We start from the raw sequence: 27,709 nt of genomic DNA on the forward strand, positions 1-27,709 counted from the left end.
AAATACTTTTTTTACCGCCACTAATACACGCCAAAAAGGGCTTTAGAACATATAACTGCACCGCTGAATGGCAAATAATATATATTTTCTTGCCACTAATACACGCCAAAAAGGGCTTTAGAACATATAACTGCACCGCACAAGGGAAAATAAGACGTAGAAATATTTTCTTGTAATAAACCCTGTTAATGCCTGTATCAAACAGCACTTGCACCCCAATAACAAGAACGGTTTGCTGGAATTACAGAGCTGTATAATGGCAATTTGGATCCACAGACAGTGCAGCAAGCTGTAATAGGATTGTTCCTAATAACCAGGCTCTCACCTCCCCAACTGAACCCTGTTCTGCTTCAATACTGTGGAATGATTCTTCCCTATCCTTACCCTGAACTTCTATACAGCAAAATAAAAGTTTTAAAGTCTTTTCTACCACTGTCCTAGCGCCTGCTGACATCTCTCCCTGCTCTAAGTACAATGGTAAATGGCAGAATACAAAATGGCTGAGGCTATTTATAAGGCTGTGACATCACAGGGCTGGCTGGCTGCTGATTGGCTGCATGCATGGCATTGTGGGTGATCCCTCTTTCCCAGAGTTCCTTGCTCCATGTCCCAACACGTGCAGCAGCCATTTTAGGAAAAAATTAGATTTGTTACCACGCTCATTTGTTATTCGCTCATCTGTAATCATAATAATTATTGAAGAACAGTATGTAACGTAATAATTGGGACAGGTATTCAGCTATGTTAACACTGAAGTATGATTCACAATACTAGAAATGAGTAGCTCTTGCAATGCATACATCCTCAGCCAAATATAAAAGAATTATGGTTATGGAGTTACATATTTCCCATAGCTGTGACGTAACTTAACGGCAGGTGTCTTATTATCAAGTACTTTGTAATTAACCTTGCTGATCATATTGACCTTTGCGCCTGTTAGATAATAGTGAGGAATGTACCGCACATCTAACAAAGTCACAGTATGTTTACCTTGGGCTTGTGTACTGAAACTTTGCTAAGTCCATGTTTGTATATTAATATTAATCCTTTCGAGAGCTTTGCGTGCCAAGCTGACATGTGCAACGTGAAAGAACAATTAGACTCCTTCGGAAAGTATACATTCTTCTGTTCCCAAGGAACTTCAGCTTTGTGCCACATCATAGCACCTTAGAGCTCACAGTTATGCTAGGGATTCCTGGTGACATTTGGCCTCATGTCCGTTATAAAATCATAGATTACCAGTACCTCAAAGATTTCTCAAAAAGTCATCATGCTTCAGTTGCAGGTGTTCTGAACTTCTGACATAGATGAAATTCTTGTGATTGTTACAAGTCAATTGCAACTTTTCCAAAATAGGGAAATATCTGTCACCTGAAAAATGGGTATTAAAGAGGACCTTTCACTACAGCATAAACTAAAAACTAACTAGATCAGTGGGCAGAGCGGCGCCCAGGGGTCCGCACAGCTCATAGCCTGGCTATGAGCTGTGCGCTGCGATTGGCCAGCACTGCAGCAAGGGACACGCCTCCTACAAGAAATCAGTCAGAGGGAGCGCAGACACCGGAGCCTATAACGGGCGAACGGAGCGGCGCCCAGGCATACTAGTAAGTGCAGGGGGACCCCTGGGCGCCGCTCTGCCCACTGATCTAGTTAGTTTTTAGTTTATGCTGTAGTGAAAGGTCCTCTTTAAGCTGTCTGACATTAGCGATGTGCATAGTGTCAGCTGAACATAACTATATTAGTGCCATCTCACTGCCTGCTGTCGTTATTGAGAAAAACAAACTTTTATAATATGCTAATTAGCCTATTGGAGCGGGGGGGGGGGGGGGGCGTTGCACCTGCTCCTAGAGCAGGCATGTCCAAACTGCGGCCCTCCAGCTGTTGCAAAACTACAACTCCCAGCATGCTCTAATAGCTGTAAGCTATCCAGGCATGCTGGGAGTTGTAGTTTTGGAACAGCTGGAGGGCCGCAGTTTGGACATGCCTGTCCTAGAGGCTCCGTTCTCCCACCTTTGGCCACGCCCTGCTACGCTAGATTGACAGGGCCAGACAGCGTTGTTCTCCTACCTCTGGCCTGTCTGAAGTGTAAATCTCGCGCCTGTGCTGTCCCATTCAGTATACGGCGCAGGCGCAGTGAGTGAAGTGCGCTCATCGGCTGCCAGCTTCCTCACTGCGCTGAATACTGAACGGCGCAAGATCTCCACAGCGCACAGGGCCGGCAGGAGGAGGTGAAGGCTGCCTGGCTCTGTCATGGAGGCACACTACACACAATAGTCCCCATTATAAACTAACAATACCTAACATGAATAAAAACACAAACACAAAAGTTGGATGAAAAGGCCGCAATGCTTTATTATGGGTTACCAAAAATTACCATAAATTATTACTCAATAAATTAGCATAAATAAATAAATAATTTAACCATTAAAATTCCGTCCAATAATCATTAAAAACCACAATCCACTCAGCTGTAGCTGAGCGATAAATCCCACTAATAAAGCACGCGACATAAACCGGGAACAATAATTTAAAGGGAGGGAGGGCGGGCGCAGGTCACAATCTTCTTAAACTGGCACCTCAATACAGCGGAACACCGCAATATAAAGGTGCCAGCTTCCCGCCGTTTTGCTCCCTGTCAAATCAGATTGATGGATTTCTCCCCCAGCAACCGCCGTAGCCAATCAGGAGAGATCTGGCCAACTTGTCCAAAACTGCTTCAAACCAGCCAAAACCGGTTTCCAGGTAAGCTTAACTTGAGGTAAAATTCACCTGAGGAAATAAGAAAGGGGGGGGGGGGGAGAGAAAAGGCGCCAAATACCCCTATAACTACATTTAACCCTTTATGTGTATGTGCCCCCATGTCTCCCCCAAGCTAAACGCTCTGGGGGGGCTCATCCATGGAGGCACACTACACACAATAGTCCCCATTATAAACTAACAATACCTAACATGAATAAAAAACACAAACACAAAAGTTGGATGAAAAGGCTGCAATGCTTTATTATGGGTTACCAAAAATTACCATAAATTATTACTCAATAAATTAGCATAAATAAATAAATAATGTAACCATTAAAATTCCGTCCAATAATCATTAAAAACCACAATCCACTCAGCTGTAGCTGAGCGATAAATCCCACATGCCACGCCTTAACAAGGCGAGGCCCCCCACAAGCATTGCAGCCCTTTCTCAATAGCGCCCTGCAAACCTAAATTAAAAATATCAATACCAATTTCGGATAGGTGCACATTGTCTGACCTAAAAAGACCTATCTCCCATCCTTCTAGATCAATATGCCTGTAAGAGAAACTGCCCAGCAGGGGCATGAATTTGCACATGGCTCTATTAATTCTTTTACGAATCTTTTCGCAGAATGACTGCTCTTTAAAAGACCAGACTAAGCGAGGCACTATTTCAGAAAAAAACAAAACAGTGTCTGGCAATATGCATCTCAACAGTGACAAATCCCTCTTCATTTCCCATAATAACGTACACGTCTTCGTTTTACCCAAATCATTCCCCCCCGCATGAATAATTAAAATATTAGGATGAGGGAGATTATTGCGTAGCTTTTGAATCTCCCGTAAAACACTGCTCCATCCCATTCCTCTAATACCCTGCCACAAAACCTGCAAGGATGAGCCATCAAAAGATAAGTTCTCAGTGTACGTTCTCCTTTCTGCTCTCTTCTGGGCCCAGAATATATACGAATGGCCCAAAATCCAAACAATTATCTGACTCCCTGAAAAAATAGAAAATAATTTAGTCTGGTCATAATAACTCAGGCCTAACATACAATCTAGCTCTATCCGAATCCCAACGACCTATCCTTTTGATGACGGCCTCATCTAAGCCAAACCTGGCCGCCTCAGTTGCTGCCCCTATTCTAAAGGAATGTGAAGTAATTTTTAAAGAACTCAGCCCAAGTGCAGCCATGCATTTTTTAAGTACAGCACTAAATTGAAATTTAGTTAAGGGGGAACCATCCTTATGAATTTAAAAGGAAGGATGACCAGACGGGCGAGTCCCAAGCCAAGCACGAACTATACCAACTGGACACAATGAAGAACCCGCCCACTCATTCAACCTTATAATTCTACTCCTCCCATACTGATCCGTTTTTGAGCGTCTCAACAAAATTTCAACAAAACCGGCATTTAACACAACCGCCTCCGTTTTCAAACCAGAACATACTAAACGGCTAGCAGACACCAATTCACTTATCCTTAATGCTGCAAAAAATGCTAAAATAAAGCTTGTCCTAAAAAGTAAAACTTCAAAACCATCAAAACAAACTATCGGCAAAATATCATATAAACTCCCTAATAACTCCACTGAAATTGGCCTCCTATTATCAATACCTGAAAATTTCTTACGGTAACCTTTCATCATCTGTTTAATTGGAAAATAAGATGCTAACGGCTTCTTGCCTGCCATCTTAAGAAAAAAGGAAATCCCTGCTATTGTTCTAGCGACTGATGAAAATGACAAGTTTCTATTAAATAGACTAGCTACAAATAACATACCACAAGCAAGGTCATCCACATCATTGGGCAACGCATTAGAAAATAAAACCCAGTCCCTCCATGCGGCTGCGTACGCAGCCCATGTTTTATTAGCCACTGACTGTCTGATTGATTCTGATATCACTCCCATAATAGGTCCCAAAGATGTTGAGGGCATAGCAATCCCTCCAACTCCGCTTCTGGCGCTAGCTCCCGAAATCTGGCAAACTGAAAACGAGACAGAGAATCCGCCAAATTATTAAATTTGCCTTGAACATACTTCGCCTTAACCCAAATATTAAGCTTCAAACAACAAAGCACAAAATGCCTTAGCAATTTAACTACTAATACACACTTAGAAGAAAGAGTATTGATTGCAAAAACAACACCTTTATTATCCGTATTGACCAAAATCCTTCTATTCTTAAAATGACTACCCCATAAAACAATTGATACTACCACCGGAAAAAATTCTAATAAGACGATATTACGAGTCACTCCATTGCCTATCCAATCAGATGGCCAGGCCTCCGCCGACCACTTGCCATCCCAATAAGCCCCATAACCACAGCTACCAGCTGCATCTGTGAATAAACCCAAAGCATCTGATTCCACAAACTCTTCCTGCCAGCAGTTTGCCCCATTAAAATTTTCAAAAAATTCTAACCACATTGACATATCCTCTTTCAAACTCCTAGTTAGCCTGATATGAGAGCGAGGAGATTTAAGGCCCCGCGTAGCAAAGTAAAGACGTTTAGAAAAAACCCTTCCCATAGGAATAATTCTGCAAGCAAAATTTAATGACCCTAGCAACGACTGCAATTCTTTTAAAGTGCATTTTTCCTTCCCCAATAACGACACCAACAACAATTTAATTTTAACTAACTTCTCAGAAGACAAACGAAATTCCATATTAGCCGTATCTATTACTATGCCCAAAAATTCTAAACAAGTACAGGGAAAGACTGTCTTCTCTTCTGCTACTGGTATCCCAAATCGTTCACAAACCTTTAAAAATTTAAATAACAATTCTGAACACAAACTAGAACTGCAATCACCAACAAACAAAAAATCATCTAAATAGTGTAATAAACCCCCTTCTGGAACTAACAACTGTAAAACCCAATTAATAAACGTTGCAAATGCTTCAAAATAAAAACAAGATAACGAAAACCCCATAGGCATGCATTTATCAAAATAGTAACTACCATCAAACTGAAATCCTAACGAATTAAATCCCGAAGGCCTAACTGGCAACAAGCGAAAGGCTGATTTCACATCCGCCTTAGCCAGCAAGGCCCCCATCCCGAAATGCCTTACCAAAGCCAATGCGTCATCAAATGTCGCATAAAAAACTGAGGACTTAGACTTAACAACTTCATCATTACGTGAACACTCATCAGGAAATGACAAATGGTGAATAAGTCTAAACTCCCCTGAAGCCTTTTTGGGAACAACTCCTAAAGGTGAAATACGGAAATTTAAAAAAGGAGGGTTAACAAAAGGCCCCGCTATTCTACCTAAATCTAATTCTTTAAACAACTTACTTCTCACTACGTCTCTTAATAAACTGACAGATTTCATATTATCCACCCAGCAGCAGCCTTCACCTGTAAACTCAGGAACCAAAAAACCGTATTGAAAACCTTCAATTAATAATTTCGCTGCCGTCTGATTAGGGTACTGCCTTAACCATGGAAGCATTTCTAAAAGCTTCACTGGGGTCGGTGCTTTTAGAAACTTGCTCCCTTGTGGAAGGCTGCTGCTGACTGGATTGCGAACCCCTTTTAAAACACCTCAGCATAGGATGAGTGCCACCGCAGAAAGAGCACTCGTGTTTATAGCGGCAATTCGACGCCCACTTACAAGTTGCCTCATTGAAGGCGAAGCATACCCCTTTCCTCAAACTAGGCTGAGGCGTATTCAATGTTTTGGGTGTAAAAGATTTTTGAGGTAACATTAAATTAACCCAAAGACCTATGTCCTTAACTCCCCATTTAAGCGATGGGTGTACCGCCAACTTCTGGCGGAACACCTCATCATTTTGGTACCATGCCATACCACTAAAATTTCTGTACGCTTTCAAAATAATGTATGTCCAGATGCTGGAAAAGGCCACTACAAAACTCAGGATGCTTTTCACCAAGGACCGCAGCATATATAAAAAATGCCTGCAGCCAATTATTGAAAGACCTTGGCATCGTACGCTTTCTCTCATCATCATTCCTATCGTCCTTCTTCTCACGTACCACATGCTCCCTGGCAGAAGGCAACAGGGACATGATTTCCACAAATTCTAACCTCCAAATTTTTTCTTTAATACCGGCTGCCAGATGATAACCCAGAGGCGATACCTCACAAACCATTGCTTCCTTCATACACATTTCATTAACACCAAAGCCTTTCTCCAGCACTGGCCTAGAACTACCTGCAGCGTTACTAGTAGCAACCTGCTTTGTGTTCTTGACCCATACGTCAGACGCTGTGTGGGGCACCTGCCTGCTAGCAAACTCTGCCAGCAGCTTAACCAGCCCAGACAACAGCGTGGACTCAGACACAGACTGCACATTGAATTTCTCACCATCCACTTGCTCCTCCTGGACCACACCAGAGGCTGTCTTCATTCTTCCATGGGGGCTTGGAGGTACCTCAACCTCAGAAGGAGGGAGCCCCTCAACAAGCTGCCCCACAATGCTGCTCATATTTGAATTTCCCGCACTGTTCCTCTCATACGTGCTCATGTGAGCCGACGTATCATGTGATCTTGTAGCTCCGCCCCCTGGCCGGCGCTCCTTTGCGACGTCCTCTCTTCTCCTCACAGCAGGCAGGCCGCTCTGAGCTCCGGACACATTCCTCCTGGCAGGCTGGTGCCGCGTCTTCTTGCTTCTGCCTGCGCTCTGTGCTCTGCTGCTACGGCGTCCCGCATCAGAAGGAGGAGAAACAGCGCTCCCAGACTTCCTAGCTCTTTTGCAGGGAAGCGCTGAAACCTCCCCCTCCATCAGCTGACAGACTGCCGCCTCTTCCGCTGCTGACACCGGCACTGCTGGGCTCTCCTCTTCCGGCTCCTTCTCCTCAGGCGGCGCTTGGCTCAAACAGCTCCTGAGCCATTCTTCACCGCCGGCCGACTCCGCTTTCAGGATCAGCTGCCGCAGTAGCTCCTCCATGCCGTCTTCAGTCCGCAGGTCCAGTGCAGGTCACAATCTTCTTAAACTGGCACCTCAATACAGCGGAACACCGCAATATAAAGGTGCCAGCTTCCCGCCGTTTTGCTCCCTGTCAAATCAGATTGATGGATTTCTCCCCCAGCAACCGCCGTAGCCAATCAGGAGAGATCTGGCCAACTTGTCCAAAACTGCTTCAAACCAGCCAAAACCGGTTTCCAGGTAAGCTTAACTTGAGGTAAAATTCACCTGAGGAAATAAGAAAGGGGGGGGGGGGAGAGAAAAGGCGCCAAATACCCCTATAACTACATTTAACCCTTTATGTGTATGTGCCCCCATGTCTCCCCCAAGCTAAACGCTCTGGGGGGGCTCATCCAATCTAGTGTAGCAGGGCGTGGCCAGAGGTGGGAGAACAGAGACTCTAGGAGCAGGGGCAATGCCCCCTGCTCCTAGAGGCTAATTAGCATATTATAAAAGTTTGTTTTTCTCAATACCAGCAGCAGGCAGTGAGATGGCACTAATAGTTACGTTCAGCTGAAATTAGCACATTGCCAAGCTTAATACCCATTTTTCAGGTGACAGAAACCCTTTAAGATTGTGTGAAGGACCCAGAAACTCATTTTTACCCCTACCAAAAGTCACTGTGGAGCCATAGTCTTAATCTATTTTCCAGTCTCTCGATATTGATGACCTATCCTCCCAGATAGGTCATTGATAACAGATCAATGAGGGGGTCTTACCTCCACCGATCTGATATTGATAACCTATCATAGGATAGGTCATCAATATTGAGGGACTAGAAAACCACTATAAAAGGACACCTGAATTCTAGACAAATTTATCATGAGTCATGTAATATTTCAGTAAATATGTCCCGGAAATCGATCAAATTTTACTTAGTTGAAATGTGAAAAACTGTTGTCCCAAAAAAAATATGGGGAAATTTCATACGAGAGTCTTAAACCAAGTACATTGGAGTAAAATGACCTAAATTCATTTAGTAGCGCATCTTTGCATTGAATATTTTCATATTCAGTAACAGAAAACATTTGGTGCTATATTTTTCCAAGTGTAATGATAAAAAATGATATTTCTATAAATCCAGCCTTGCCTGCAGAGTCACCTCTAACACACCAATATCATGGGGAGAAATCAAAACTACAGCTAGATTTACGCACTTTCCTTTTCTTATCTATGTATTCACGTCCTCATCCACGTGTCCATGCTGTATGCTAGACATAAACTCTTTAAATGTCTGTTTCAACTGTATTCAGTAGGAGAGTCTGTTGCACTCAGTCAGAGCAATGATCCTGTACTGGGTACTTGGAAGAAGAGCAAACAACACTGTAAAGACTGTAGCACCTTATCACTGTATTCAGCATGGAAAACGCCCAAGAAATGGTCCAGAACCAGGAAATGATTGTCTCCTGGTTTAGGGTAATTTGTTTGAGGATTGGCATTTTACTACACTAAGATGGGGCAGAGTGGATTGCTGGATCTACTGTAACTGTCTGGCTCTCCCACCTATGTTTCCATTCAACGTGGACCTTGTGAAGGCTGTAGTGAAATTATTCTAATAGCTTAGACCAGGCATGCTCAACCTGCGGCCCTCCAGCTGTTGTAAAACTACAACTCCCACAATTGCCTTGCTGTAGGCTGATAGCTGTAGGCTGTTCGGGCATGCTGGGAGTTGTAGTTTTGCAACAGCTGGAGGGCCGCAGGTTGAGCATGCCTGGCTTAGACAATAATAGAAAACAAACTGCAGTATGTAGAGGCTGTATAGCAGGCATCCTCAAACTGCGGCCCTCCAGCTGTTGTAAAACTACAACTCCCACAATGCCCTGCTGTAGGCTGATACCTGTTCAGGCATGCTGGGAGTTGTAGTTTTGCAACAGATGGAGGGCCGCAGTTTGAGGATGCCTGCTGTATAGTAATATTGGTTCTATTGACCAGGAGAAACACTCAGTGGCAATGTAAGGTGGTACAGCACCCAGGGCAGAGATGTGAAACCACGTACTTCACTCTTGGTCTACAAAAACAAACATGACATAACTGCACGGTGTAGCTTTTGTATGCTGTGATGGTGTTAAATCTATTTAATAAACCATGAAAAAGCAAAGAATATCCTTTACTGGGGATTACTGTAGTTAATGGACCATTCACATTCAAGACACACTGAAGTACAGAAAAATAATCCTATTTAGGGTTGGTCATTGCTCTTAACATGAAATGTCAGTATCCTGAAGAAATGATCCAGTACTGGGTGTGTTTTATCACAGACTGATAACACAACATTCTAAGAATATTATTTGTAGCCCCTTCAGCTTGTATATCTTGCTCAGAGAGAGATGTACCAGCCACATCTCTAACACTATCTTTTTTTTCCCTCCAGAATCGTTCCTGAAAATGGCTTACTGGAAAACATTTCTCATTTAGGAAAGGAAGACTTCAGGTACAGGAAAATATCTCCAAAAGAGTAAGTCGCTTGATTTATTTAGTACCTCTGTTTTAAAATATACGGTACTTCGGTTTAGTATTTCTCAATGTGACCTACATCAGTGGATCGATAGGTGCCTACATCAGTGAACTGATGCTTGGTAGCTGTCGCATAATGTCGCATTTATCCTTTATGCAAAAATTCATTCTAAAGGTTTAATAATGGGTGTTGTGTGGTGTCCCACAAGGGGCTCCCCTTCTGCTGCTCACATGATGTCTTGGTTTCGCAGGTTAAAACAGCACTCCCTTTCATAGCTCTGGCCCAGTGCTCCATGCAGCTTTTCTGCGTAGCCTTCAGCAGACCACTGTAACGCCCCTCTTCACCTCAGTCTACCTCCATAGGGATTTGTCCTATGGAGGGTTCAGCATGGCACACTCCAAAATAATAGAACCGTCACCCAGGCCACAATAAGTGTAGTCTCCACAGTCTTTGATCAGTTGATCATTGCTTCACTCAACCTGATGATGTTGCATACATTTTATTTAGTGCCAAGCTCTTCTTGGTACTACTTACTATTTGCACCTCCACCCTGAAGGCCAACAGCTATGAAGACTGTCTATTCTACTACTGATGCCTACAGCTTGTCTTTGCAATGCTGCATGGCATTGTGACTCCATGACCCACTGTGTGAACAACCTAAACAAAAGAAACAAACGCAACACATGCACAGTATACTTACAAATATATATATCACAGCAGTCTTTCGGTCAAGAAATAAATCAATTTAAAGGAACAGTCAACTATTACGTTGATTGGTGGAGAACACACACGAGAATATAAAATCTGTAAAACAGTATCCCTCCTTCCTTGTGTCATATAATGTTAATGTCTTCCTAAGTAGCAGAGGGAGCTGTCAACCCCCCCCCCCCCCCCCCCAGGCACCCGGACCTGAGTACGACAGCTATCTCAGCCCCATCTATAGTTACAGTCATGTACATCCTATTTTGGTGGCAGACTTCATCTGCGTGGTGAAAGAGAGCAGGGCCACCACTCAGGAGCTGCAGTACTAGAGCAGTATGATGATTGGGTTGCTTAACTAAAAACCATGTTTGTATGTCACCATACAGGTACTTATATATAGTAATTATAGGATCACCAAGAGAATGTCTGTGAAATAGCCTAGCTTTATCCATGCATAGGCCTGTTTGTGTTTTCAAAGAAAAAAATTCACAGCAAAGTCTCCCTTAATGCTCTGTTCTCTGTTTAATGGGGGAAGGGGGTGGATAACATGCACAGAAGCCCGTGTTATCCTTCCCCTAAGGTCATGTACAGTTGCACAGGGGGGACAAAAACTATGCTGGACATTTATACAACAGGTGTAAAGGAAAACTGGCTTAATTGTCCATAGCAACCAGATTCCACCTTTCATTTTTTAGACCTCCTTTGGAAAATGAAAGGTAATATCTGATTGGTTGCTTTGGGCAACTGAGACAGTTTTCCTTTACACCAGTTTTGATATATCTACCCCTAATGTCTCCTCTCCCTGCAATCGGTCAGCATGTACCCCACTGGCCACCCTCCTCCTCCATACTGGCTGAAGATGGATAGCATCTTTAACCTTTAAAGGGAATGTATAATCAGAAAATTAACTATTGTTTAAATCGTGTTTTTGTGTTAAACTAATTTGTTAGAATTTTGTGTGAGATTTTTAAAATTTTCCATGTCAAGATCGATATTTAAAGGGGCTTGCCGGGATTTGAATATTGATGACCTATCCTCAGTGACAGTCATTGTGTCTATGACCCATGCAGCTGCTTTGAAAAGACTGGAAGTCTTAGGCTTGGGTCACATCACGTTTTTCCCATCCATTTAACATATAAAAAAAAACATATATATGTAAAACGGATGCCTCAGACTGATGCCATACAGTGGCATCCATTCACCATAGAGTTCTATTGTAAAAGAAACTTATATTTTTTTTTTACTATTGTAAAAAAAAAGTATACATTTTTTTTTACCAGACTGTGCAGAATACAAGAAAGTGGTGTGCTGCATTTTTTTCTAACATATACATCAAACAGAGACATAAAACGTGATGTGAATCCACCCATAACATATTTTAGGCCTAGTGGCAAGTGTGAAAACTGCAGTATTTTATTTAGTTTTACTCTTTTAAAAAAATCACCAAAAATTTTCAAAAAAGTGTGTTTACTTCTAAAACATTATTTCTGATCACACATTCCCTTTAATATATCAGGCTACAATTGAGTTCGATTTCACAATCTAAGCTTTAAAATAAAACTGACTCTCGCTAACTCTCATAACAAAACAATCATTTTCAAGACAGTATGGCAACCAAAGGCAAACTGGTCTCTGGCTTAGGCTACTTTCACACTAGCGGCAGGACGGATCCGACAGGCTGTTCACCCTGTCCGATCCGTCCTGCCGCTATTTCGCTGTGTCGCCGGACTGCCGCTCTGTCCCCATTGACTATAATGGGGACGGGGGGCGGAGCTCTGGCGCAGCACGGCTGTACACGGCGAGAGAACGCCGGAATAAAACTACTGCGTATATCTATAAAGAATAAATCAAGGCAACTGGACTTACTGTAGATTTCTTGAAAACGTTTCACTCGTTCTTCCAACGAGCTTTCTCAATTCACAAGAATTGGCAACTGGACTTACTGTTTTCAAGAAATCTACAGTAAGTCCAGTTGCCTTGATTTGTTCTTTACAGATATACCATGACCTGGATAAATGAGAACCTTCACAGACAAAACTACTGCATGTCCGACTTTTTAGTCCAGCGGCCTCTCACCGCGCACTGCTGTGCTGCGCCAGAGCTCCGCCCCATTATAGTCAATGGGGACAGAGCGGCGGTCCAGTGGCACAGCAAAATAGTGGCAGGACGGATCCAACAGTGTGAACAGCCTGCCAGATCTGTCCTGCCGCTAGTGTGTTAAGTACCCTTAGGGCTGTACAGTTCGGGAGCAGCACTGAGGGTGTAGGGGATGTATATTTCCTGGCTTTGTGGTTATTTGCTTCTACACAAGAGCTCATTGAGTTATGCCTATTCAGACGAGGCCTTTTCATCATTTTTGTCAGCATTTCATTTTAAAAAAAAAATGACTTAAAAAAAAGATATATATATATATATGATCAAACCACTGATGTCAAGTAACAGCCGGTGGAAACCCCAGACCCACTTTCTACCCGTGTAAACTTGGCATGTATTTTTTGTGGAGGAAAGGTGGCTCTAACTTCTAACCTGTGTCTTGGCTATGGTCTCCCTGTTCTGCATTCAATTCTATGGCTACTCTCTCATCAACAGATGCTCACTCCATCTGTTTACATATCACTTCTAACATATTTTACCATCACCTCTTTCTTTGCCAGTACCCATAACCGACTCACTCAACAAATTCTCAGACATTTTTAACTGCTTTTGTCAAATCTGTTCATTTACCGTGTAGATTATGCTTCCATATAGCAGCTTTATTGTTGAAAGGACAAACATACACACCCATACTCACGGTCAGGTTTATTCTGGTGGATCCTGATTAGGAAAAAACTATTCAGATTATAATTTTACTATTAGGATAGCTTCTTAAAGGGATTTTCTGGGATTCATCATACATTGATGATATGTTCTCAGCATAGGTCATCATTAACAGATCGGTGGGGGGTTGACTCCCGACACCCCAGCCAATTGACTGTTTGAAGAGACCAATGAGAAGCTGGTGAATGCAGTGGCCTCTTCTTAGGCCAATGACATCATATTCATTGGTTATATGGCCTAGTAACTTTCAAGTGAAAGGGCCTAAGCTGCAATACGACTGTCCTTTGTATACTTTGAGAAGCTGTGCTTGATAAGCTCTTCAAACAGCTGATCAACAGGGTGCCTATCCAAGGAATAGGTCATTAATATGGAAATCTCAGAAAATCCCTTTAATGTTTCCACTGAGATGGTTAAATAGGGATGAGCTACAGTACAAGGCATCGTGGCTTGAAAAGCATTAAAGGAGCATGGCACTCAATTGGGCATCACAGTCTTTTTGCTCTGTTGATCATTGGACCTTCACTGATCTTACAGGGACCAATCATGATTATTCTCAGAGTTATTTGATGATTCATCCAGGCAAATCATTACATAACATTCATAATCATTTCCTTATTTTGAAGTTTTCTATGAATGCCCATTGTTAGGACATAAGGGAAAATGAGGTTGTTGTTTTTTTTATATCCTAACTGTGTAATAAAAAAAAAGTGGTAAAACAAGAAACTACAACTCCCTATTCAAATCCTCATATCACAACATTAACCAACTTAAACAGGTTGTCCTGCCATAAAAAAAAATATTTGAAAACAGGTTACAAATTTATAAAATAATAAAAGAAGCCATACACACTAGCTCCACTAGCTCTTTGGTTTCAACACTTCCCAGGTGCCCCCACAGTATATTCTTTCCGCTCTCTCTCAACACGGATATGTGACCACCACTGTCAATCAATGAACACAGAACAAGGAATTTGTAAGGTGCGCCAAAGAGGAGTTTTAGTGTGATCACCCAGTTGGGGGTGACTTGAATTTTTTTGTCTGCATCACTTCATCACTAGTTGGTATATTTAAAGACACAGATGAAATTGCATAATGAAGATGAGCTTTATCTTTCTTTTAACTTCTTTACAATAAAGAGGCACTATACATCCACTGGAAAAATTACAGATCTCACAGGAACCACTGGATATAGGAACCATTGAGTATACTATACCCTCTTCTGGTATTTATACATGTTTCTCACCTCTCAGAGGTCTGCTCAGCCACTCAGGGACTTTTTCTCGTACTTGGATTGTCCATGTCTTTCCCTAGAGAACTAATCCATCTCTCTTCTATACTGCTGTCCCTATATCACAGTAAACCTTTCTGTTTGATTGCCATCTTTTCAGCTGACTCTGTTTTGTTGACTGTTACTTTCATTTCCCTGACCATTAGTCTTGTTTCCCACTCTATTTCCCGTTTTCTCCATGTAGTTGCTTACACACATCTTTTGCACCCCCCCCCCCCCCTCCCCATGGTTAGTCTAGGTTGATTTAAAACTTTAGTCGAGGCTAAAGACTTTCTTCTCCTTAGCCTTTCCATACATACTGTACACACACTAGAGTATATGCATTCAGTCACAACCATACCAGTCAATATCCCATATTACATTATAGACAATAACCTCCATTGACATAAATGAAATTCTACCCTCTTACAAATTATTTATTGTTTATTAATGATAATATAATACATTTATAAAAAATGACTAATATATTCACATAGGTTTGGATCTATTGTACAGAGAAATAAAAAGGTACAACGCCTGTTACAGGCATGTCATTGATAAGAAGTTCAAACACATTTATGAGCCCTACCATTAGAACGCCTGATGTTTCATTCTGTATCATAACTTACTTTTATTGTCTTGTTTATCAATTTCTAAGCTCAGTCTTATCCTTATCTACTTTCAACACTGAATAGAATGCAATGTCTGGTAAAAAAAAATCTATCTTCATTTCATGGTTTAGTCAGACTCATTTACACGGGCAGATTATTTCATCGTTTTGATAATTGTCCTATGTAAATGTGCTGCCACCTCTAATTTGTTGGGCGATGCAATCTTTTAAGGGTCATATAAAATTAGCCTTTGTCAACAGCTCATTGCCTGTGTAAACAGGGATGTTCTACCGACAAGAAATAAAACTGTATGGGGATGAACAATCCTAGTAACTATTGTTTATCCCCATACAGATGACTGCTGCATGTAAACGGAAATGTGGCAATGTCCAATTTTCACTTTCAGTACAGAATGGATCACTAAGTGCACTTCTTCTAATCAGACAATCCATCCATGCAGAGGTTCGCCACTGCACCTTTTCCTGTCAATACAAGATTCAATTGTTCTCCTAACCACTGGGACACATAACCTTGAACAGTGCAGACATCTCGGCCTAGGCACGTGATCAGTGATCTGCAGGAGTGAAAAAAGCACGATCTATCATTTCAATGAATCTTTCCCTCTCATTTTGGGACAAGTGGTGATAACTGGCACATCAACAAACAGGAAGCATCGCACGATCATTCTAAAGGGACTTGATACATTTTTTGAGGTTTCATGTGGCTAAACTTTTGCTTTCATTATGGCTTTTTTGCCCCCTCCCATATGCCACAGATTGGAGCTAGGTGCTTGAAAATTTGATCATCTGCAGATCCCCATGACACCTCCTGCTACTTTTTTGTTTTGCATAGCCTTGCAGCTTGTCCTTGTTGTTGTTACAATTTCAACGTTGAGGAATGTATTTAGCCTTTTTTGATGATTTACTTCTCTACAGAAATATTGTTTATATATACTTTGGATAAGGCGTTCATTAAAAGAAGACAAATTATTTTCAACAAACACCAGTTTGAGATGTGTTTGATATTACCCCATTTTACTTGAATAGTTTTGAGCTGAAATACGACACAGCCAACAGACAAGAACTGGGATATATTTAGAGAAAAGGGACCCCTTTTTCTAATATGGGACAACTACCCTTTTGGCTTCTAGTTTACCAGTTCAAAGTAGTAATAATTATACAACACATTAATTACAGTAAGAGATCTCCTAATTATAAAAAAAATGTCTCTTTCCACTCTGCATCTGTAGTGTCTGCCCAAGAATTTCCTTGGGAGGATAACTCAACAGGAACCTCATAAACCTGCGTTTAGTGAACACCACTGAGTGGAACCCATCATCCATTGCAGTCCAAAGTAAGGCCTCTTTCACAGGAACGATACGGATTAGGTCAGGGTGCGCTCAGGGAAACTCCATTTTGCAAGCAAGTTCAGTCAGTTTTGTCTGCGATTGCGTTCAGTTCTTCAGTTTTTTCCGCGCAGGTACAATGCGTTTTGATGCGTTTTTCACGTGCATGATAAGCGCGATTACGTCACCAAAAGGTCCTTTTGCAGGTCCTGAAAGAACAGGCAAGAAGAGGATGCCGGCTGCGCAATCAATTGGAACAGGTAAGTTAATTTATTTTTTATTTTTTAACACCTCAATCTACAGTTTACTAAGCATTCAGTATTGAGAATGCTATTATTTCCCTTAAAACCATGTTATAAGGGAAAATAATACAAGGAATACACTTTAATGGGGTCCGGGGTTGCTTTAATTTCTATCATCTCCTAGCAACCATGCGTGAAATTCGCACCGCATCTGCACTTGCTTGTGGATGCTTGCAATTTTCACGCATCCTCATTCATTTCTATGGGGCCTGCATTGCGTAAAAAACGCTGAATATAGAACATGCTGCAATTTTCACGCAACGCACAAGTGATGCGTGAAAATCACTGCTCATCTGAACATGAATGGGTCCGGATTCAGTGCGAGTGCAATGCGTTCACCTCACGCATTGCACCAGCGGAATGCTTGCCCATGTGAAAGGAGCCTTACACTCTTTTGACCTCTGTTATTATAATGGGGGCACATGGACCCATTTAACTTATGTGTTTCAAGCTTTTCTGGTGCATTTGGCAAAAGTACAATGCAGACGCAGTGTAGAAGATACCAACATCACACACACTTATAATGTACGCAGTTAGGGCATAGTGAATAGTTTAGGCCCTTTTATCTCACAGCACTATCAACACTGCCCCTTCTTCTCATGATCTAAATCCCTTGAGTTCTTCCATTTCCCCCTCTCACATCCACTAACCAGACTTCTTGTGTACTGATTTTATCCTGAGCAGGAGAGGAAGCCTTTATGATTATAGAACAGTTGTAGAAACTGGCTTGCTGGGACAAGGAGTGGCAATTTAAGTACATAAGATAAAAACGCCTGTGCCTAGCTCCATGTCACGGGATGAAAAATCTATTCCTTACATGTTGATTGATGCCAAATAAAGTGAATTCTGTTTTTCAGGGGAAAAAAAATCATAAATTTGCAAACTGTATTCTATAGCTTTCCCTGCTGCTTAGGATACAGATGAATGAGAATTTTTATTGTACTTGAATGAATGAATACACAGGTCTATAAATATTTAGACCAGTGTTCCTCAACTCCGGTCCTCAGGGCCCACCTACCGGTCATGTTTTAAGGATTTCCTAAGTATTGAGCAGGTGATATAATTAGTGTCAATGCAAATTCCTCAAGGGAGTTGGGGAACACTGATTTAGACAACCAAAGTATTGGTGTCCATTGAGAAACAATGATTTAGTGCAGGCATGCTCAACCTGCGACCCTCCAGCTGTTGCAAAACTACAACTCCCAGCATGCCAGTAGAGCCTACAGCTATCAGCCTGCAACAGAGCATTGTGGGAGTTGTAGTTTTAAAACAGCTGGAGGGCCTCAGGTTGAGCATGCCTGATTTAGTGCATTTAACAATACTTCTTGCTGTCAAATCTGGCTGAATTGCTGACATGATATATAAGAACATGAACAAAGCCTTATGAAACACTAAAATAGGTTGTAAGAGTAAATTTTTGGTAAACATATTAAAATACTTTAAAAAATTATATTCCCCATCTCAAACCACCTCCGTGCCAGTGCCACCACTCCAATGCTCCCTAGTGCTGCAGTCATGACTTCATTTTTTGGCGTTGACATGCCTGTATAATGCACACATATTACCTTAGTAATATTTGGCATGAGACCGCAGAGGCCAGTGATTGGCTGCAGCAGTCATGTGTGGTATACAGGCTTGTTAACACTAAATAATGTTTGTATCATTTTAATAAGGTATATATATATATATATATATATATATATATATACAGTACAGACCAAAAGTTTGGACACACCTTCTCATTCAAAGAGTTTTCTTTATTTTCATGACTATAAAAATTGTAGATTCACACTGAAGGCATCAAAACTATGAATTAACACATGTGGAATTATATACATAACAAAAATGTGTGAAACAACTGAAAATATGTCATATTTAGGTTCTTCAAAGTAGCCACCTTTTGCTTTGATTACTGCTTTGCACACTCTTGGCATTCTCTTGATGAGCTTCAAGAGGTAGTCACCTGAAATGGTTTTCACTTCACAGGTGTGCCCTGTCAGGTTTAATAAGTGGGATTGCTTGCCTTATAAATGGGGTTGGGACCATCAGTTGCGTTGTGGAGAAGTCAGGTGGATACACAGCTGATAGTCCTACTGAATAGACTGTTAGAATTTGTATTATGGCAAGAAAAAGGCAGCTAAGTAAAGAAAAACGAATGGCCATCAATACTTTAAGAAATGAAGATTAGTAAGTCTGAAAAAATTGGGAAAACTTTGAAAGTGTCCCCAAGTGCAGTCACAAAAACCATCAAGCGCTACAAAGAAACTGGCTCACATGCAGACCGCCCCAGGAAAGGAAGACCAAGAGTCACCTCTGCTGCGGAGGATAAGTTCATCCCAGTCACCAGCCTCAGAAATCGCAGGTTAACAGCAGCTCAGATTAGAGACCAGGTCAATGCCACACAGAGTTCTAGGAGCAGACACATCTCTAGAACAACTGTTAAAAGGAGACTGTGTGAATCAGGCCTTCATGGTAGAATATCTGCTAGGAAACCACTGCTAAGGACGGGCAACAAGCAGAAGAGACTTGTTTGGGCTAAAGAACACAAGCAATGGACATTAGACCAGTGGAAATCTGTGCTTTGGTCTGATGAGTCCAAATTTGAGATCTTTGGTTCCAACCACCGTGTCTTTGTGCGACGCAGAAAAGGTGAACGGATGGACTCTACATGCCTGGTTCCCACCGTGAAGCATGGAGGAGGAGGTGTGATGGTGTGGGGGTGCTTTGCTGGTGACACTGTTGGGGATTTATTTAAAATTGAAGGCATACTGAACCAGCATGGCTACCACAGCATCTTGCAGCGGCATGCTATTCCATCCGGTTTGCGTTTAGTTGGACCATCATTTATTTTTCAACAGGACAATGACCTCAAACACACCTCCAGGCTGTGTAAGGGCTATTTGACCATGAAGGACAGTGATGGGGTGCTGCGCCAGATGACCTGGCCTCCACAGTCACCGGATCTGAACCTAATCAAGATGGTTTGGGGTGAGCTGGAGCGCAGAGTGAAGGCAAAAGGGCCAACAAGTGCTAAGCATTTCTAGGAACTCCTTCAAGACTGTTGGAAGACCATTTCAGGTGACTACCTCTTGAAGCTCATCAAGAGAATGCCAAGAGTGTGCAAAGCAGTAATCAAAGCAAAAGGTGGCTACTTTGAAGAACCTAGAATATGACATATTTTCAGTTGTTTCACACTTTTTTGTTATGTATATAATTCCACATGTGTTAATTCATAGTTTTGATGCCTTCAGTGTGAATCTACAATTTTCATAGTCATAAAAATAAAGAAAACTCTGAATGATAAGGTGTGTCCAAACTTTTGGTCTGTACTGTATATATATATATATATATATATATATATAATATATATACATATTGTACTATTTGGGCACTATATACCGGTCCTTCTAAAAACATTAGCATATTGTGATAACGTTCATTATTTTCTGTAATGTACTGATAAACATTAGACTTTCATATATTTTAGATTCATTACACACAACTGAAGTAGTTCAAGCCTTTTATTATTTTAATATTGATGATTTTGGCATACAGCTCATGAAAACCCAAAATTCCTATCTAAAAAAAATAGCATATTTCATCCGACCAATAAAAGAAAAGTGTTTTTAATACAAATAAAAGTCAACCTCCAAATAATAATGTTCAGTTATGCACTCAATACTTGGTTGCGAATCCTTTTGCAGAAATGACTGCTTCAATGCAGCGTGGCATGGAGGCAATCAGCCTGTGGCACTGCTGAGGTGTTATGGAGGCCCAGGATGCTTCGATAGCGGCCTTAAGCTCATCCAGAGTGTTGGGTCTTGCGTCTCTCAACTTTATCTTCCCATTATCCCACAGATTCTCTACGGGGTTCAGGTCAGGAGAGTTGGCAGGCCAATTGAGCACAGTAATACCATGGTCAGTAAACCATTTACCAGTGGTTTTGGCACTGTGAGCAGGTGCCAGGTCGTGCTGAAAAATGAAATCTTCATCTCCATAAAGCTTTTCAGCAGATGGAAGCATGAAGTGCTCCAAAATCTCCTGATAGCTAGCTGCATTGACCCTGCCCTTGATAAAACACAGTGCACCAACACCAGTAGCTGACATGGCACCCCAGACCATCACTGACTGTGGGTACTTGACACTGGACTTCAGGCATTTTGGCATTTCCCTCTCCCCAGTCTTCCTCCAGACTCTGGCACCTTGATTTCCGAATGACATGCAAAATTTGCTTTCATCCGAAAAAAGTACTTTGGACCACTGAGCAACAGTCCAGTGCTGCTTCTCTGTAGCCCAGGTCAGGAGCTTCTGCCGCTGTTTCTGGTTCAAAAGTGGCTTGACCTGGGGAATGCGGCACCTGTAGCCCATTTCCTGCACACGCCTGTACACGGTGGCTCTGGATGTTTCTACTCCAGACTCAGACCACTGCTTCCGCAGGTCCCCCAAGGTCTGGAATCGGTCCTTCTCCACAATCTTCCTCAGGGTCCGGTCACCTCTTCTCGTTGTGCAGCGTTTTCTGCCACACTTTTTACTTCCCACAGACTTCCCACTGAGGTGCCTTGATACAGCACTCTGGGAACAGCCTATTCGTTCAGAAATTTCTTTCTGTGTCTTACCCTCTTGCTTGAGGGTGTCAATGATGGCCTTCTGGACAGCAGTCAGGTCGGCAGTCTTACCCATGATTGCGGTTTTGAGTAATGAACCAAGCTGGGAGTTTTTAAAAGCCTCAGGAATCTTTTGCAGGTGTTTAGAGTTAATTAGTTGATTCAGATGATTAGGTTAATAGCTCGTTTAGAGAACCTTTTCATGATATGCTAATTTTTTTAGATAGGAAATTTGGGTTTTCATGAGCTGTATGCCAAAATCATCAATATTAAAACAATAAAAGGCTTGAACTACTTCAGTTGTGTGTAATGAATCTAAAATATACGAAAGTCTAATGTTTATCAGTACATTACAGAAAATAATGAACTTTATCACAATATGCTAATTTTTTTAGAAGGACCTGTAGTACACTATATGATATGCAACAAAAGAAGGTGATGCGGCGGGCACAACCAAACTAAGGCCACTATCGGCAGAAGGACAATAGAAGAGACAACTGTTTTGAGGACATTAAAGGGATAAATGGCATTTATCATGTAGACAAAGTTAATACAAGGCACTTTCTAATGTAATGTATTGTCCATATTGCTTCCTTTGCTGGCGTTATTCATATTTTTATCACATTATACACTGCTTGTTTCCAGGGGTTACAACCACCCTTCAATCCAGCGGCGGTGGTCGTGCTTGTACACTATAGGAAAAAAAGCTGGCCTATGCACACTCCCATGGTCCCAGCCACCAGAGAGGCTGTCACCTTTTTAGTGTGCAAGCACGGCCACTACTGCTGGACTGCAAGGTGGTCATAACCATGGAAACAAGCAGTGTGTAATGTGATGAAAAAATGAATCCAGCCAGCAATGGAGACAATATGGACAATCACAATACATTAGTAAGTGCCTATTATTAACTTTCTCTACATGATAAATGCCATTTGCTGAAGTGAGACATCCCTTTAAGTCATTAACGTAATAAACTAACATGAACTTCTTTAATGATTCTACCACTAGAACCTATTACACATAATGCTATAGACAGAATTAACGACTTAAAAAAAGTATGATATATTTAATTTCTGGCTAAACTTGCAAATTAAATATTAATTTGACATTTTAAATTGGGGCATTAGATGTAATTTTGCAATGTATTTTTTTTTCAGAAGTATAATGTATATTTTACCAGGATGCCACAAGGATGCTAAAGGGTGGGTGTCAACTGCTTATTTCAATATTGACTCTGATAGGTGATGATGATACCGGACTGTTATCAGGTTTCAATAGGCATTCTTTCACTAAGGCTCCACTCCACTTCATCTATAGTTCATGTTTACTCTTCTAAGCCACCATATTCAGTGATAACATCTATTGATTCAAGAGAAAGTTGTCATAAATGGATTTACTGATATAAAATATGCTGTCTGGGGAAACCTCCTAAACCTCGAGGAATAAAGGCTCTGTTCACATTAGATTAATGGTCATCAAGCTGTGACCAACCTGTTTTCAAAAAGATCCAACCTGACAATGATGCACCCATCAGACTATAATAGAGGTCATCGGATTAGCTTAAGGCCCCTTTTACATTGGCGAGAATTCCGTGCGGGTGCAATGCGTGAGATAAACGCATTGCACCCGCACTGAATCCAGACCCATTCACTTCAATGGGGCTGTGCGGATGAGCGGCGATTTTCACGCATCACTTGTGCGTTGCGGGAAAATCGCAGCATGCTCTATATTGTGCGTTTTTCACTCAACGCAGGCCCCATAGAAGTGAATGGGGCTGCATGAAAATCGCAAGCAAGTACTGATGCGGTACGATTTTCACGTATGGTTGCTAGGTGATGATCAGGATGGGGACCCAACCTTTATTATTTTCCCTTATAACATGGTTATAAGGGAAAATAATAGCATTCTTAATACAGAATGCTAAGTAAATTAGGGATGAAGGGGTTAAAAAAAAAAAAAAGTTAAACTCACTTCATCCAATTGTTTGCGCAGCCCGGCTTGTCTTCTTTGAGGACCTGGGAGGAAAAGGACCTTTGGTGACGTCACTGCGCTCATCACACAGTCCATCACATGGTCCATCACCCTGGTGATGGACCATGTGATGAGCACAGTGACGTCACCAAAGGTCCTTTTCCTCCCAGGTCCTCAAAGAAGAAGAAAGAAGATGAGCCAGCTGCGCGAATAAGTGGCTCAGGTGAGTTTAATTATTTTTTTATTTTTTTTAACCCCCCCATCCCTAATTTACTTAGCATTCTGTATTAAGAATGCTATTTTATTCCCTTATAACCATGTTATATAACACCATGCCCAAACCTGAACTTCTGTGAAGAAGTCAGGGTTCGGGTCTGGGTACCAAACATGTTGATTTTTTTGCGTGGAAAAATCGTGCGTTTTTTCGGCAACGTAGCCACATCTTTTCCCGCAACGCACCCACAACACCCGTGTGAACCCAGCCTAATAGAAACCTCTGAATGGAAGTGAGAACTTGGTTTAATATTGTCGACCTGGGACATTAGGATTTCTTGAATGGATTTGTACATCAACAGATTTCATATTCTCCATTCACCTTCAATAGCTGTTGTTTGAATGCTTGTCTGTCCAATAGCTGTTCTTCCCCACTTCTTCATTTACATGTACAAACACATTTGGTTGACTTTACTGTTATGTGCTAGGGCAACTTTAGGCTAGGGCTAAATGGTAATCTCGGTATAACAGGTACCACGTGACCAAGGATCACAGTGCAGCACTATAGTCGCATTGTGACCCCTTTCATTTCTATGGCTGCAGTGCTACACTGTGATCCTTAGTCAAGTAACACCTGTTACGCCCAAGCTCACCATGTAGCCCTAGCCTTAAAGAGAACCTGTCACCAAAAATGCAGTGCAGTCTGCAGGTAGCATGTTACAGAACAGGAGGTTCTGTAACATGAGAGCCGATTGATATATATTTTTGTGGTAAAAGATTCAGTAAAACCTTTCATTTTTACATTTATATCTTTGCATTTTATATCTTTTCACTTTGCATCAGTACAGGAGGGAGGGGTTACCAGTGGCTGACGGCTATTTCTTATACACACTTATGCCATCAATCATTGATAACACCTCCTCCCTGTACCAATAGATATTCACAGGAAGTGAAAAATGCTAAGATGTAAATGTATAAATTACAGGTTTTATTGACTCTTTTTCTTATAAAGCTGCTCAGCTTTTCCTGCTCTATGACATGGTGCTGTCAGACTGCATTGTATTTTTGGGTGACAGGTTCTCTTTAAATAGGTTGTATGAGTCTGGCCTTTTTCCTAGCTAAGTTAAGCTCCAGTATCAAACACAGGTCATAAAAAGAGGGAGTTATCTCTTTCGAACAAAGCAGACCCCTTCCATCTCATCTCATGCAATGTGTTTAAAAAGTGATATCACCTTTTGTAGAGAAAGAGCACATAGGGTGCTGCTGGAGAGTATGTAGCCTTGAACTGACTAGTCTTGTAACCACTTGAGATGGACAGCTGATCCTTTCTGGACTGGGGCTCCACTGAGGGTCCTATGAATACTATCGATAGAGATGAGCAATTTTCTCAAAAATTTGAATCGGCCGATTCGCCAAATTTTCAGAAAAGATTTGATTCTATCCAAATTTATTCACAGCAAATTGTGTTAAAAAACAGCTATTTCCTGGCTGCAGAGAGCCTGTATAGTGGTGTAGAACACTGTGCCTTGCAGTAACACGCATAGGGAGTCTGTTGTGGCAGTGAAACAATACTGTGCGTCCGTATGACACACACATGACAGGTGTCACTCTTAGAATCACTGCACATTTCACTTATTTGGGCAGTTATGGGGCCTAAACTGACCAAATAACTCAAGTGTGAACTCAGCCTTACAGGTCGATGTTAGCGACAGGTATAAAGAACCGTGCAGAGGCCCAAGATCCTACTGTAGCGTGAAAGAGCGCACTCCTTTTACACCAATTCACTGATTCCACAAAGATGTCTACAGAACCTGTTCTATTAAATGCTTATACAAGTAGACCCCCCCTGACAGAGTGGAGTGGGTGTCAGCAGTAAGTTTGTGTTGACGTCACAGATTATTTTGCCCTTCCTCTGATCCGTCAGAACAATAACCCCCAAAAAACTGATCCTGTCTATTGAGCATCCGCCTTCACTCAATCAGCATTTCGTCAGTAATCCATCAGTATTTCTAAAGCCAAAAAACAGGAGTGGATCCAAAACATAGATGACACGTGAACTGAATATTTGCATGTCTTCTGTGTTTTGTACCGGAAGGGAAATGTGACTCCATCTTGTCTTCTCTTACATGTACCCCTGGTACTAAAAAGAATCTCTGTCGACAGTTAGATAAAGTAAATAGATCTCCCGGAGATCCTTTGGTGTGTCCCTGACACAAACCAACTTACGGATAGATCTCCCTGAGACTCTAATCCGTGCATGGCACTCCAAGTGCCGGCCTTATTCATGAAAGTACTCCAAGTACTTATTAGAAACTCCCGGAGTCTATTTTTAAGGCTTAACAATGTATCCCGGATACATAATAAAAACTCACGGGTAGAGATGTGGCCAGTGCCCTCGGCCCGGGCAGTGGACAAAAGGGATGTCTCTCTTACCAGACACGAGGATGGACTTTTCTATCCCGGACGAGCCCCCAAACTGAAAGGATTTTGACCTTTCTGGACCTCTACGACCACCTTGGTTTGATGTCACTGACGTCAGGAGAGATGTTTCTCAGTTGCCAATAACAGACACACCCACAGGCAATCACTGAGAAACACTCTAACTTTATTATGCTATAGCTTGGCCTTATATAGGCAGTAGAAAAGTTTGCATAACAACAGAGTTAAACCAATCATAAAGATAAACATTGGTGGTCACACAGATACCACCGGAACATCCTTTTATGGTATGTAATACGTCACTATAAGAATGTACGCAGTTGTGCCGAATGACCCTGAATGAAACAGAACATTTGTTCCAGTTCTAGGATATTCCCAGAATCTGTCCTGGGACAGATAAGGAAACCTAACTCACAGTGGGGGAGATGTGAAGCAGTGAGTGGGTGAGATATTATAACAATTCTGTACATGTAAGAGAAGACAAGATGGAGTCACATTTCCCTTCAGTGCCCACTCCTGCTTTTGGCTACCAAAATCATAAGCCAATTCTGATGGGACCATACTGGCCTTACAGCTGCTACAAAGACAGGATCCGTTGTGCATCTCATTTTGATTTCCTTCTGACAGATCAGAAGAAGGGTCAAATAAATTATATTGTCAACCAGGCCAAAAAGGCCAAATAATGGCCCAGTCATGGAGTGGGGAAGGTGGTAGAAAAGCTTGAGAAGTCCACAGAGTGGCCCAATGACATAGTGTTGAGTAAGCAGCAGCATGAGGAGGCCACAGAGTGGCAAGGTGACAAAGTGACTCAGCAAAAGCATGAGGAGACCTGAGTGGTGAGGTGGCAGCAGCATCAGAGTGACAGAGTGGGAAGGTGGGTGGCAATAACAGTACCCGCTGATGATGGTGGGTGTAAGAAGGAGCACGTGACATCAGGCGGGTGGCAGCATCAGAATAGTAGCTGGGGCAGGTATCCAGAAGAAACCGATCTCTTTTGTCAAGGTTTGGGTGAGGCAGCATGGATGATCTAATCTGATACATCAGGCATTGGTGGGTGGAAATCCTGGCTGATCCACGCCTGATTCATCTTGACAAAGGTCAGTCTCTCCACATTTTTGTGGGTAACTATGGGGTAACTATGGCCCCGGCCGCACTAAACACCCACTCTGATGCCACACTACTGGCTGGGCAGGACAGCTTTTCCAGGGCAAACTCGTTAAGTTGCGGCCACTAATCCAGTTTGGCTGCCCAGTAGTCCAGCGGATCTTCAATGTGGGGTGGCAGGGCGCTGTCCAA

The 27,709-nt window shown here is 42.0% G+C and overlaps 1 protein-coding gene across 3 annotated transcripts in view; it reads left to right on the forward strand.

Annotated features, from left to right (window-relative positions):
• SHROOM3 (shroom family member 3) overlaps window positions 1-27,709 on the forward strand; it is a 433,756-nt gene that overhangs the window by 271,796 nt on the left and 134,251 nt on the right. For all 3 annotated transcript variants that reach the window (XM_044304349.1, XM_044304356.1, XM_044304381.1), the window contains one exon: window positions 10,060-10,143. In XM_044304349.1, the coding sequence (XP_044160284.1) occupies window positions 10,060-10,143 (84 nt within the window). The remainder of the gene's footprint in view (window positions 1-10,059; window positions 10,144-27,709) is intronic.

This window comes from Bufo gargarizans, chromosome 1, assembly GCF_014858855.1.
Source record: "Bufo gargarizans isolate SCDJY-AF-19 chromosome 1, ASM1485885v1, whole genome shotgun sequence".
Lineage (NCBI taxonomy): Eukaryota > Metazoa > Chordata > Amphibia > Anura > Bufonidae > Bufo > Bufo gargarizans.